Raw genomic sequence first — 13,775 nt, 5'->3', positions numbered from 1 at the left:
GTTTTTCCTATTTTCAGAATAAAAACAATCTCATAGATCTTACTTAAGCATTGTTTAATTTTCGGTGATTGTAGCGTTGGAATTATTAATATTATTTATTTTTATAATTTTTAACATCTTTTAATATGAACAGTTGTGGGAAGAGCAACCATACAGAAATGGTTTTCTGTCATTTGAAACTATAACTCATACAAAGTCTGACCTTATGGGCTTGACATACTCCGACCACTTTGTCCAAGTTTTGTAAAACATGTCTCTTTGTGACCTGAGAGTAAATGAAAAGTTTTCCATAATGTAGATTTCTTGGATTATGTTGATCCACTCTTCGATGGTCGGAAGGTCCGGTTTCAACCATTTTCTGGTTATGGTTTTCTTACTCGCTGCCAGTAATGTCCAAAGCAACCTCTTGTCCTTATTTCTCCAGTTGTTAACATCAACGTTGCCCAAATACACATTTTCAAAATTGCAAGGTATTTTACTACCAAATGTATGATTAATATGTTCACATATTTGTGACTAATAAGGGCTTAACAATGGCCAGTCCCAGAAAATGTGGAAATGATTGGCTCCTGAGAACCCACAGAGCCTCCAGCATGAGTCTCCACTACCCTGGTGTCTCTTTTGAATAGGTGTGATAAAAAACCTGATTATATTCTTCCAACAAAACTCTCGCCAGGTGTATGAGCCAGTAGTACTCCATTGTACTCTACATATATTCACCCAACTTTCATTTGACATTTGTAAATTACCTTCCATTTCCCATCTCCTCTTAATGTACTCTGTGTTATGTTTTTTGCCTTGCTGAATGGCTTTGTATAACTTAAAAACTAATTTATTTAAAGAAAATGATGTAATTAATGCTAAGAAAGTCTGTAGGAACCCCAAGTTGCACTTTTCCAATGTTATTTTTATATTTCGATCAAAATAATGCCTAACCTGTAAGTATCTGTAGAAATCGTCCTAACCTAAACCATATTTGTTCTGCATGAATTCGAAACTCATAAATGTTCCCTTGTGCACAAAAGAGTAATAGGTTGTAATACCTTTTGAGACCCAACCTTTAAATCTTCCATCAAGGACATTTGGTCTGAAGTCAGAATCGTACGCGCACCACCTTAAAATTTTAGAAAATTTTTCTAAGTTGCATATTCGCATTATTCTATTCCAGGAGTTCAGAAGAGATTCATGCATAACATCTTCAATTATATTTGTACTCATTTGTAGTTTTTTGTCATTTAAAAAGGGCCATAATGGGTATATCTTTCATAGTAGTCCCTTCAACATCTTTCCATCCAGCCGAATAAATAGGTGAACATAAACAGACTAAAGGTCTAATTTGAGCGGCATAGTAATAGTCCCTGAGACAGGGAAGGCCCAGCCCCCCTTTCTCCTTCATCAATTGCATTGTTTGGTATTTTATCCTACCCCTTTTATTTTGCCAAAAATATTTTTGGAATTATTATTATTCCTGAAGATCAAAAAAGTCAGATGAGACAATGTTGGATTGAATCGTGTCTGATGTAACACTGTCATACATGGAATGATGTGGGAAGGGAAATAAATCATTCTGTTCAAACAGTATGACTGAGCTGTTAGGTGCTCCCACACACCACCTCACTTTCTGGTTCTCACACCCCATCGGGCCTCCGTCACTGTGATGTGCATCAGTGGCAGCCACCTCACTTCCGGCAGTCTCTCAAAACACATTCAAATGAGCTCTTCATTATAACCAAAAGTCATGAACTCTGAAAATTGATTACTTTTTGTTTAAAAACTATTTCTTGTACAATTGTACTTTCAAAAAGTGAAGAGACTCATGAATAAAATTGTACAGCACCTGCCCAAAGGAGGTAAAAAATAAATACAATATATATACTCTATGTCATACCTGACCTTGTCTTAAAACAATAGTGAGTAAGCACTGCATCCAGAAGAGGCATGGGGTTCAATAAATATATTTTCATCTAGTCTGCAAAAAAGACAACAACGGACCACTAACCACGGTCTCTCACCTTACTGCTAATCTTGAAGCCCGGCTTGCAGAATTGCTTGTAATACTCCCAGTTATTGGTATCCCAGGCATCCAGGAGAGTTGAGAATCTGTCAGGGCACTTGGAGACACAGAGCTGGAGGAGGCACAACACATCCTCTTAATGAAAAGGCCCATCAATCTTGCATAATCAAGCGTGGAGGAAAAGCTTGGAGAGGAACACAAAACAGAGCAAAAATGTGCTGCGAGAAAAAGGGCTGCATTCAGTCTCTTACCTGGGTTGTAGGGCACTGGAGGTTAATCAAAACTGCAGGATTGGCACATTTCAACATGTTGAAGTAGAATAATATGGCTTTGTTTCTGTGGAGAAAAATGATGAAGATAAAGAAAGGAGTATTATTAGAAGGATTCAAAAGACTGAGAAACCAGTGCATTACTGCAATATTTCATTAGCAAGCATTTAAGCACAAACTCAGAGAGAAAAAAAAAAAAAAAAAAAAAAAAAAAAAAAAAAAAAAAAAAAAGAGAGAGAGAGAGAGAGAGAGATACAGGAAAGCCTGCCATAATTAGTCACAAACCATAACCATGTATTGTGGTCAAATCCTTTTGTGTTTGTAACGATAACAATGGAAAGCTGACAGACAATTTGGGGAACATAATTATTCTAGAGTACAATAATTTAAGATATTTTTCCACTCACGCATTGGGGGTGTCCTTGTGGCCACAGAACTGGCCGTGGCTGTCGGTTGGATAGATCACCTTCCTGGGGTCGCCATGAATCCAGGCTGAAAACACAGCACAAGAGCTATTTTAACATGCGTAACCATACCAGATACATACTCCTGAAACTGGCAGCGTTACGGTCTTGTCCGACCTACTGGAGGTACACAAGGCCACTGGCCAATACATCATCCTCCTTTACAGAGCTTACGCTGTTTTGATGTAACGGATAAAATGATCAGCTACCTAAAGACATGCATTGTATAATTATTTAAGTACAGCTGGATCAAACAGGGTCCTATATGAATCAATAGGAATCAAATCCTCAAATCTATGAGCGAATCAGGCCAAGACCATGTGTGTCTCTCTGTGTACTCACCAAGGACAAAAAAATAAGCAACACAATTAACAAGACAACAATGGAAATGTATTTGGAGGAATGCATGCATGCTTGCTAATAAAGAAGAAACCTCTACATTGATAAAATAAAAATGAAAAAAAAAAATCAATCCAGTTTAATTTGTTTTCTTCGGTGTCTCTAGATAGGAGTAGCAGTAACCCTGAAATTCAATTTTCTAAGCAGCTCTTGTGTTTCATTGGCTTGCCCAACCTGAACAACACAGTGTTAAAGGGATACGCCACCGTTTGTTGAAATAAGGCTTATCACGGTCTCCCCTAGCTTTAGATAGGTGGGCCAACGCAATTTTTGTGCATGCATCGTTTTAGTCTGGTGCAACACCGGCAGCGCCGCCGCTAGTTAGCTTAGCGTAGTGAATGGAATCCTATGTTGCCGGTTAGCATGTTGTGAGTAAAAGTGAGCCAACAAAAGACAAAAAAAACAACCTAATTACTTGCACTGAGACAAAAAAATGCGTTGGCCCACCTATCTACAGCCAGGGTAGACCGTGATAAGCCCTATTTCAACAAATGGTGGCGTATTCCTTTAAGGTCTTTTACCTTAACAGTCAGTGAAGGACTGTGCTGAACACGAGGCATTGCAACAAAGGCAGTCTACAAGTTTTGACACACCAGGGATGAAAAATAAATATAAATTATACATAAAGAACACAGAGTTATTCAGCTGATTGGAGACATTACAGTGTGCATTTGAAGTCCCATCCATTGTCACGGCTTATGCTCTTTTTAAATGATTGGAAAACAGTAAATCCTTCAAGTGTCCAGATTTAGACAAGACACCGCTGACAACTAGCTGGAAAGAGATGGCATTTTGTTGACAGCATCGGGATTTTATTTTTCCCCTAATTTGTGATGTATATCATACGTGTGTGAAAGGAGGAGGAAAGAAATGTGCAGTCAGGTGTGCTGGATGAAACAGGATATGCTTTTTGTATGAGAAAAGAGAAAGTGGCAGAGCGGAAAAAAATTAGAGAAAAAAATAAAAGTGAAAAGAGAGAAAGGAAGGAAAATTAAGTGGGGAAAAAGGAAAACTTGAGGCAAGACAGAAAGAAAAAAAGAGCTAATGGGTAGAGTCACAAGACCGCAGACAAAGTGAACACTGTCACACCCGAGGTAGTCTTTATCCTTCGCGTTCTACTTCTGGGATTGCTCCGGTGATGCAGGAAATTCTGCCGGATGCATGTATTTTCCGTTTCCTTCCGCTTTCTTTGTGTTGGAATTTAAAAGTCGGTGGATACATGAGGACTATTGTTGACTGCTCCTCAGATTTCTGCATGGTAAATCGAGACAGCTAGCTAGACTATCTGTCCAATCTGAGTTTTCTCTCGCACAACTACTGTGCAGCGGAGCTGTGCGGAGTTTAGCACCGCCCATGACGATTCTGATTGGTTTAAAGAAATGCCATTAAACCAGAGCATGTTTTCCTACCATCCCCGAATGCTATGTGGAGTAGCCAGACTTTGGAGGAGGGTCTGGCAAAGCGAGACTACACTCGAGGGAACTAAACGGCTTCAAGAAAATTTGAATGAAATGAGAGCCAGAGGGAAATCACTGGTCACCCAGTCAAAAAACACTCGACAGGGACATCAAAACAGTTTCACTAACACGATCAGCTCAAGTCAAGAATAAGCCAGAGTGAGCCATACAAGCTGCATGTTGTGTTGAAACTCCCACTTATCAAAAGGCTAGCCCATTCTCTGGGGGAGCTGCATATTTCAACTCCCCCGCAATTCTAACTATCAGACATTTTGTTGAATAGCCCACCATGAAATTATGAGTAAGTGAAAAAACAAAACAAAAAAACCCAGCTTATTTTCTCGTGCAGTGTTGGTGCATCCTGTGGAGAAGAGCAGGTCCCATTTTGTTTGTGGTAAATTAAAATTGTCAAATTATTGTCACAGGCAGACATTTTTCACTCCCCAACCAGACCAGAACATATCACATCACATTGTGTTTGTGGGTGTAGTGGTGTGTGATTATGAAAAATCAACAGCAACAATGTGTCAAACTCACCCACGGTACCCAGAGCGATGTAGCCGAGGATGACAATGATGAAGATAACACAGCAAACCACATCAGTGCAGCTCCTGGGGGGAGGTCACGGGAAAGATTACAAGAGAAAATTAAGGTGATTTATGAATGGTTGGTTGTTGAATGCCTTTGTCCACATAAGTACCATGAGAAAGATACATGTACTAATGAGTCCAGGAGGACAGGAGGAATTGCCTCATCTCAAGGAAAAAAAAATAAATGTGTATTGTATGTTTAACCATTTCGTTGTTGGAAATCATGACAGAGCTGTTGCATGGCAAGGGAGTTTGAGCTTTATATGTGCGTGCAGCACTTGCTACCAGGTATAACAAGGTGTCATCTGTATACTGCGTTTTCAGAAAGACTTTAGTGGAGGTCTACTGACTTTCTAATGAGACTCTGAATCCCAACCAGAGTAAACTGTCCCACAGGCACAGAGACAGTTATTTGAAGATTGCCCTTCTCTTCACAGTTTCCTCAGTCTGCTCGTTTAAAGCAGCGTATCAGAGTCTCTCTTTCTCCTTCTTCACTGTCTCACTGTCTCTGTCCCACAAAAAGCTTTCTTCTACTCCTTTCCACTCTGAGAGAAGCGGTCAGTCAGTCCAGCCCCTTCTTAGACCTCTTTCAATTCTATTCAGACTATGAGCCCAGCCTTGAATAAAGCCAAGTTTAATCCACTGTGCCCAGTAGTACCATGCAAGGGACATATGTTAGACTCCTTCTAACACCATACGGTATACACAAACTGACTTGAGAACCTCATTTCCTCCAGCTTTCTACCCTTCTCCTCTTTCATCCAGAAGAGCGAAGCCAATGTCAAAAGGAGGCCTGAGCTCAGAGATGTGACAGTGTTTCCTCTGTGTAGTTCTTTGAAGAGTGGATTGTCCTTGTTTTGTATGCAGCATGGTTACATGGTTCTACACAGGGTGCTCTTCAGCCTCTAAATACAATTTCATGATTAAGTAGCAGACAGTGAAGACAGACTAGAGCACTGATGCGCACAGAGGATATCAGCTGAGCATCAACCCATACAAAGAGGGATAAAATAGCTTAAATAGACACTAACAAATTCACATTAGGATGCAAACAAGAAACAAACAGAACTAGTTAAACTGTATGCTCAGTGTAGCCTCTCAGATTTAGGGTCATCTGTGTAATTTAGGCTTGCATTGCAAATTATCCCAGACTGCTTGAGAGTGCAGCTGCAATTAAGATCTACTTTTTATGGCCCTGCATTAATAACTGCAGTAACGCTTGCAATCTATGTTAACAGGCTGCTCTGGTAGATTGGTTTGTTGAACTTGGCAATATAGAGGATTGGAATGTTTTCGGTCCCAGCGGGGCTGCTAATCCTCCTCGTTTCTCATTTCAGAACAAGATGAGTCCATTATCGCCGTTCTTATTGGAATTACAGTAGGACTGTAGATACCTGCAAATTGAAAATGTGATATCTCCATTCTGACCATCTGTTCTGTATCTTCAGGCAAACATGCCAACATCAGCCGAAACATCCAATAAATGACACTGAGTGACAAAAGACTAAAAGAGCAGTTGGTTGCCGTATGAAATAAGCTTAGAGACTTGGTGTTTGTTTTTTCTGATAGCACAGCAATTCTTTTTGGGAGATAATAGAGAAACAAAGGCAGCTAAAGTGGGCACAGCTCTGCCTGGCGAAGACAGCCATAGTCTCACACTGACAGTGAATAGGAGTATAAAGACAACCTGCCACGCTACAAGAAAAGCTGTTGCCGATATTCTGCATATTATTAACAAACAGAGACGAGGGAGTACCATTTCATTTCATTCAAAAAAAGAAAAAAAGGAGAAATAGCTGTCAGGGTTGCCATGGCAATGGTTGCATTCCTCATCTTTGAATCCATCTCCATCCTTTAACTGGAAGATAAGTTAGCCATCACTCGGCAACACATCCTAGATGATTAAGGAGAAGATCTGAGGGGTGGAGGTCTAAAGCTGACCTTGCCTCTCCTCCACCGTAATGTGCTACTGTAGATCCGTCTTCTTCCCAACTTGCTCATATTAGACACGACTGCATTATTAAGACAAAGTGCACACACAGCGCCGCAGTGCTAATACAAAGTCACCTTTGAAGCATGCAAAGGTGCGTGTTGAAGGGAAGCTGACAAAGAGAGGGGAGTGAAAACAATTCTGCTTTGTTCTTTTATCTCAGAAAAGCAGGCCACATCCAAAATATAGTCAAACCGCAAATCTCTTCGGCCCCCAACCTGGCCTCTTTAGATGTCACTTACACATACTTTCACAGGGTCCAAAGCATTGCCCTGCCGGTGTACTGCACCGTGGCAGGCAGAGCTGCTTTGAAAGAAAACAAAAACAAAAATCTGTACTGGAAGCTCTGTCAGTGCAATTAGAAACATTTGTGTCTGTGTTACATTTGCAGGGCTGATATTCGGAGGGAGTCAAGGTGACAGAGATGGCAGCAGTGCCACAGAATACCATGGGTGCCATTGTGGTGTGAATCTGCCAGCCGGTCCCTGTTTTGTAACAGACATTAACAGGAAGGGATATTTGGAGGGTGAGATTTGTCACAAGAGCCAAGGAGGGACATTGGTTCAAGTGCGCAGCTTTCTGACAAACACGAGGCTCCTTTAGGTAAGTTGTGAAACATGCTGTGACGGCAGCAGCAACTGATTTGTGGTTATTGCGTTTGTCTGCAAGTGCAGATTTAACAGGACACTATAAAAAGCATTACTACATTACAATACACTTGGGCAGTTGTGAGTTCATATTTTGACACAGATTAGTGTATTATTACATTGTTTATAGCTGGAGCCAGTTTGAAATAACAGTACACCGTGTCCACTTCTGTATGTCCTTTACAGGAGTGCTCAATAACCACAGTTACTTCATTTAGGCACCGAGCTTGCATGAAAACAAGACGACCACAGAGTCGGTTCACTCCCAGTTCTCATTAAGGAAAGCCTTTGAGCCACAGAAACATCAAAGTATCCGTGGTGCCTTCACCCAGCTGTAGCAGTGAAATGGGCTGGAGAGGGTATAATAAAGAGACACAGGAGGTCTGAAACATGCCTTCACAGCAGCCTGCCAAACGGATATGATATAACATAAAATAGATAAGAGCATACATTACATCAGAATATTACTAAATCATCAAAAGAAGCCTGTGGTGATGCCCTTGAGGGGTTTTTGCTTTATTGCAAAATTTGGCTTTCATTCTGCTGAAGAAATTAGGTCTCAAAATGTAGACTTCAAATTTTAAAAATACCATACTGTATATTACATTTCTGAAAAATGCTGGTAACACTTTACTTTAAGTTTTCTACATAAGAGTGACATGACACTGTCATGAATACATGACACTCACATGACACAGTCATGACACATGAACCCTAACCCTAACCATAATGTGTCATGACAAAACCGAATGACACTTACTAAAAAAAGAGTTATGTCATAAACGTTTATGACTTATTTATAATGTTTTATGACACGTTCATGACAGTGTCATGTCAGTCTTATGTAGAAAAGTTAAAGTGTAACCAAAATGCTCAACCTAAAAGTTTATAGTTCTGTATTTCTAAATGAGGATCGTCTGTTAAGTACTATACCTTTCTATTTTAATCAGGGTTTTTCAATCATTTTGGCATGTGACCTAATTTTTCCCTAACTTATCACAAACGTTGCCAACTTCATGTGAATTTTCATATCACATCATTTTGTATTTTATTTTCAGTATATTATAAATTATTGCATAGAGCAAACAATAACTTGTGAGGTGTATAGAATTGTAGCCCTCATGGAGGCAGACAGCAGACTGTAGTTCATCAGGAGAAGTGCTACTGTGCTGCTGGTTGAAAAACAGGAGACATCTCCCTGCAATAGCCCCCGTAATGTGTGGACTACATCTGTTTGGTTGTATCTGGCTGGTTAATAGAGTGTGTCATTGGTCTAACTCCAGCCACCATCTTGACTTATGGCCATTGATCTGGGAGGTGGAGTGGAAAGAGCTGCCAGCACTCTGCCTCGATCTTTATTAACGTGGCATGACAAATGATCAATCTATCAGCGTTTCAACTTGGGTGTGTGCCAAAAACATTACACAACAGCCAAAATCAATAAACATGTAACAATCAGATGTTGGAAGACCATGCCTAGTAGTTATAGGGTCACCTCAACAGAATTAATTGTAATTATTATTTTTTATTTTACGAACTTCTAGTGGTATTTAAGTGTACATATAGTTTTGAATGCATTTAAGTTTTGAGATATCTGTTCCTGAGATCTCTGCCACTATTCTAATAAAATGCAAGTGAATGGATTTTCATTTCCTGTTATCTTCAGAGATGACGAAAAGGTCTCTCAAATGTGTTTGCAAACAGATTTGTAAATGCAGTGACTTAATTATGCATTGCAAGTGAACCAGATTTAGTTTTGGTACATTTTTAGTTTCTCCTTAAACTGCTACATTATCAAATGCAACAACCTAAAGCCAAAAGTTGATGATGTTGAGTATGTGTAGTACCTTTTGTGAACAGGTCCTCTGAACTTTGGGTCAAACTTGCGCGGCTCACCTGTAACACAAGCAAGAGTGTGTTGAGATTACAAAAATGAAATTGACTGACAGAATGCATATAAAGAACATAGACAACAGAACAGAAAAGTGTACCGGCTAAATGTCTGGTTCACTAACAAAATAAGATAAAAGACTGTAATTGAAAGCAAAAGGAAACATAGATGAGACACAGAGAATAACACATCTTAACAGTTATGAGCAACATAACATTGACACCATAACACTATGCAAGTAGAGTGTACCTGTAAAGTTAACCTGCTGTGCTATTCAACTAGCCAGGATAAACTAACTAGGCCATTTCACAGCTTACCTCTCCTAGCAGGACTGGAATGAAGAGGGATGATGACGCTAAGATAAAGCATTAAAGCCAAAACAATGTAGCTAACGCAGAAATATAATAAATCATTTTAACAACTCCTAAGCCAAACAGCTTATCTGGGTCACAGTGAGGATTCCCCATTTGACCCAGCAGAGGGAATACTGAACCACGTTTGCAAGCACCATCAGTTACCTGAGGGGCTAACTCAGACTGTGTGCACTTGTAGGTGTGAGGAAGCACACGCATTAGCATTCATCACTGGCTGCTTCTTTGGTGCCCAAGTAGTCTCTGACCCAGTTGAAACTAAGTATGACGTGTTCCTGGGGACCTATTACTCACCACACATGGAGGGTAATATCTCCAAGCAGCTGGGGCAGACTAAGGAGCAGCATGAGTGGGCCTATCTCCCATCTGTCCATTACCCAAACTGATCCTGTCGAGAGACGTACATCCAGCCTTGCTTCTAAAAGTGTGAGGAATGATTACACTGTACTGCGTAAATACAAATCATGTTTTGAATATACTATAAAATTGAATAAGTCCTGAATTTAACAAGCACAAAACAGTTTTATTTTTGAATCAGCAAATCGAATGAAAAGACCAACACCAACAGCAAATGTACAGTATCACAATAACAAGCATAGGCTGTGACTGATTTACTGTAGCTTATGCCTCCATCTCATTGAGCTCTGCAATCATTCTATTAAAAACACATTAAAAAGCCATACTGTTGCATTGGGTGACGGCCAGTGTAGTTCATTCTGAAACAACTCCACAACGGCATTTTTTATCTCTGGAGAGCAACCCCCCCCGCCACCAAATTTGGCATGGATGGAAATCATATGCACCTCATCCTTTCGCTCTTCCTCCCACACATAAAACCAGCACTGACAACTAGGGCTGGGCACCGATTTCAATACTTTTTAGGCACAGACCGAGTTGCCTCTAAAGTATCTAGTATCAAAAAATGCCTCGTCATTCAATACCCAATTTCAATACCTAAGGAGTAAATCTTGTCAGCGTCAGTGTGCCAATAAGCCTGCAGCATGCTTCTTCCAAGACATAATGTTGGTGATTGGCTGTCTAATGTTACATGTCGAAGAAGCAGGCAGGACAAACTATATGTTACGCACAGAGACGGAGCTAAGGTAGTAGGAGCTGAAAAATACGTAAATAAAAAAAAAAGAAGGTAAAATCGTTCAGGAACTACGGGTGCGTGACTCAATATCGTTATCGAGATATCACGTTGCATTACATTACGTGTCATTTAGCTGATGCTTTTATCCAAAAGTGACTTACAATTGCTATACATGTCAGAGGTTGCACGCCTCCGGAGCAACTAGGGGTTAAGTGTCTTGCTCAGGGACACGTTGGCTGATGCATCGCAGTGGGATTCGAACCCAGGTCTCCCACACCAAAGGCATGTGACATATCCACTGCGCCATCACCACCCCACCTTGCACAATATTATATCGAAAGTGTCTCGATAAGTATGCAATATCTTGTTTATTTTGTGGAGCGCTGCGTCCCGTCCGTTGGCTGTGTGGCTAAGTTGGGTTTGATTTAGAGCCCGCTTGAAACGCTACAATGATCATGATTTCATTGGCCAGTTACCGTGCCACTTTCACATGTTGGTGCACGTCAGCGCACGGGGCCACTACGTGACAAACCCTATGGAGCGTACCACGTGTGTGCATATTTCGACAGAGTGACAGTGTAAGTGAAGAAATAGATAGAGACAACTTAACGGAACGAATCAGAGAAGCGAAAGAAAAAGTTGTGTCCTGTTCTCTTTATTTATATATTTTATACTGAACAACAAAACATGTCCTGTTCTGTAGACATGGTCCTTATTAATTTATTCATGTTGTACCAGTCCAATATGACTGTCAGTTGAAACAAACCCTGTGTTGTAAGAAAACTTGTTTTATTTGTTATGAATCTATTGTGATGCGCTTTCCGATAAGTTTCGTAATTTTACATGTGTTTAAAAATATCGAAATTAATATCTATATCGCAATATTCATAATCAATATCGCAATATCCCATTTTGTCAATATCATGCAACCCTATTAGGAACCGGTATCAAAGTCACGGTATTGGCATCGGTATCATTTTTACACACATAAAACACATAATCTATAACATAAAAGTCACATCACATAGTTGATTTTCCATTTTAATGGATGGAGTAATGAGGACATCACTTTACTGGAATAAAAGTATACTTTTTTATGATTACATCAATAATGACTGTGAATGGCAAGTGATATCCATTTGTGTGTAATGTAAGAACTACAGCTGATCATTGTATATGAAAATAAAAGAATTGTTGTGATCAACCATGGTCAAATAAAATATGATTATCGGCAACAGAGTAAAAAACTGCCCCTCAAGGAGAAGTCCCTTCTGTCTTAAACAAGTTTAATTGTCGACCAGAAAGGTTTCAGTTGAGATCATTCATTATGAGACATTTTGACGTTTGCACATACTGTATATGCAACTGTAGCTTGGTAATCATAACCCTATATTGCCTGAACTGGACACAATTGCAACAACAACACAGTTGCAATATGATAAACCCTATAATACAACACATATGCAAAAAACACACAAAAACTCTTTGCGTAGCATAACTGATTCAGCAGAGAAAAGCCTGGCAGCTGCTTTTCACAAACCGCCAGCTACACGTCCCATAGTGACTGAGCGAGTTACCACACTTGTCTGGCTATGGGGGAATTCCTTCGGGTAGTAGCAAACAAGGTATCCAAAGACAATATTTCTGCATTAAGATAAGGTATTAAAAGCCAGGATGTTACACACATTTGCATAGTGTGAAAGCAGATGTTCTTGCCTGCCTTACTCCCCTGGGATTTTTTTACCAGCCTCCCTACAGCAAGGATAGTCTGAAGGACAGAGATGCTACATTGCTGGGCCAACATTAAAATAATGTCAGGAAAAGTGACTGAGCAACAGTTTTGCTCACCAACCCTGGTGTCCTTAAGCTGCAGTCAGCAGCAAAAACAAAAGGCACTGGACCAGAAATATACTTGAATCTAGGGGAGTTTGTTATTGTCACGTTTCCGTTTTTGTTCATTCTTACAAAAGTGTATATTGGACAGTTGTATTATGGCAGATGGGGGGCGCCCTGGTGTCTCACCTGGTTGAGCGTGCGCCCCATGTATCAAGGCTCAATCCTTACCTCAGCGGAGCAGGGTTCAATTCCAACCTGGGGTCCCTGATGTATGTCGTCCCCCTCTGTCTCACCCCTTTCCTGTCTACAGCTGTACTATCAATTAAAGGCCAAAAAATCCCCCAAAAAATAATCTTAAAAAAAAGAAAGTCAGTTACAGTCAGCTGGCCTCATGACCACATGGATCTATGTGCAGCTACTACGGTAGATCATGAGGAAATTCCTTACAGGCATGTGCAGTGTGATGAAGACCATTTCAACTCTTTGTCATCGCATTGCTAACCTATCTTTTAAGATACTTGATATGAGAGGCTCCATGTACCTTATTCTTTTGTCCTTGCTGTTAAAAACTCTATTTTAGAGCCATCTGTTTGGCTGTCACTGAAAGCCACTCACTTGATTTGTGTTTCAGGTCTAAAAATGGGAGATGTTCTAGGTGAAGTGTGTGAATTCCTCAGCCAAGGACACAATGTCACTGGACCAGGTGCTCACTGCAGCATTTGCAGAGCACAAGCACTGAATAGAAGAGGATGCT

At 40.2% G+C, this 13,775-nt stretch overlaps 1 protein-coding gene across 6 annotated transcripts in view; it reads right to left on the bottom strand.

Annotated features, from left to right (window-relative positions):
• Window positions 1–13,775, bottom strand: part of slc44a5b (solute carrier family 44 member 5b) — a 40,734-nt gene that overhangs the window by 10,064 nt on the left and 16,895 nt on the right. For all 6 annotated transcript variants that reach the window (XM_039810869.1, XM_039810871.1, XM_039810873.1 and 3 more), the window contains exons 3-7: window positions 9,678–9,726; window positions 5,141–5,214; window positions 2,691–2,775; window positions 2,266–2,350; window positions 2,013–2,126 (exon numbers count right to left, since the gene is read on the bottom strand). In XM_039810869.1, the coding sequence (XP_039666803.1) occupies window positions 2,013–2,126; window positions 2,266–2,350; window positions 2,691–2,775; window positions 5,141–5,214; window positions 9,678–9,726 (407 nt within the window). The remainder of the gene's footprint in view (window positions 1–2,012; window positions 2,127–2,265; window positions 2,351–2,690; window positions 2,776–5,140; window positions 5,215–9,677; window positions 9,727–13,775) is intronic.

The sequence above is a fragment of the Perca fluviatilis genome, chromosome 9, assembly GCF_010015445.1.
Source record: "Perca fluviatilis chromosome 9, GENO_Pfluv_1.0, whole genome shotgun sequence".
Taxonomy (NCBI): Eukaryota; Metazoa; Chordata; class Actinopteri; order Perciformes; family Percidae; genus Perca; species Perca fluviatilis.
Note: the sequence above shows the minus strand (reverse complement) of the source record. Positions and strands in the feature narration are given on the sequence as shown.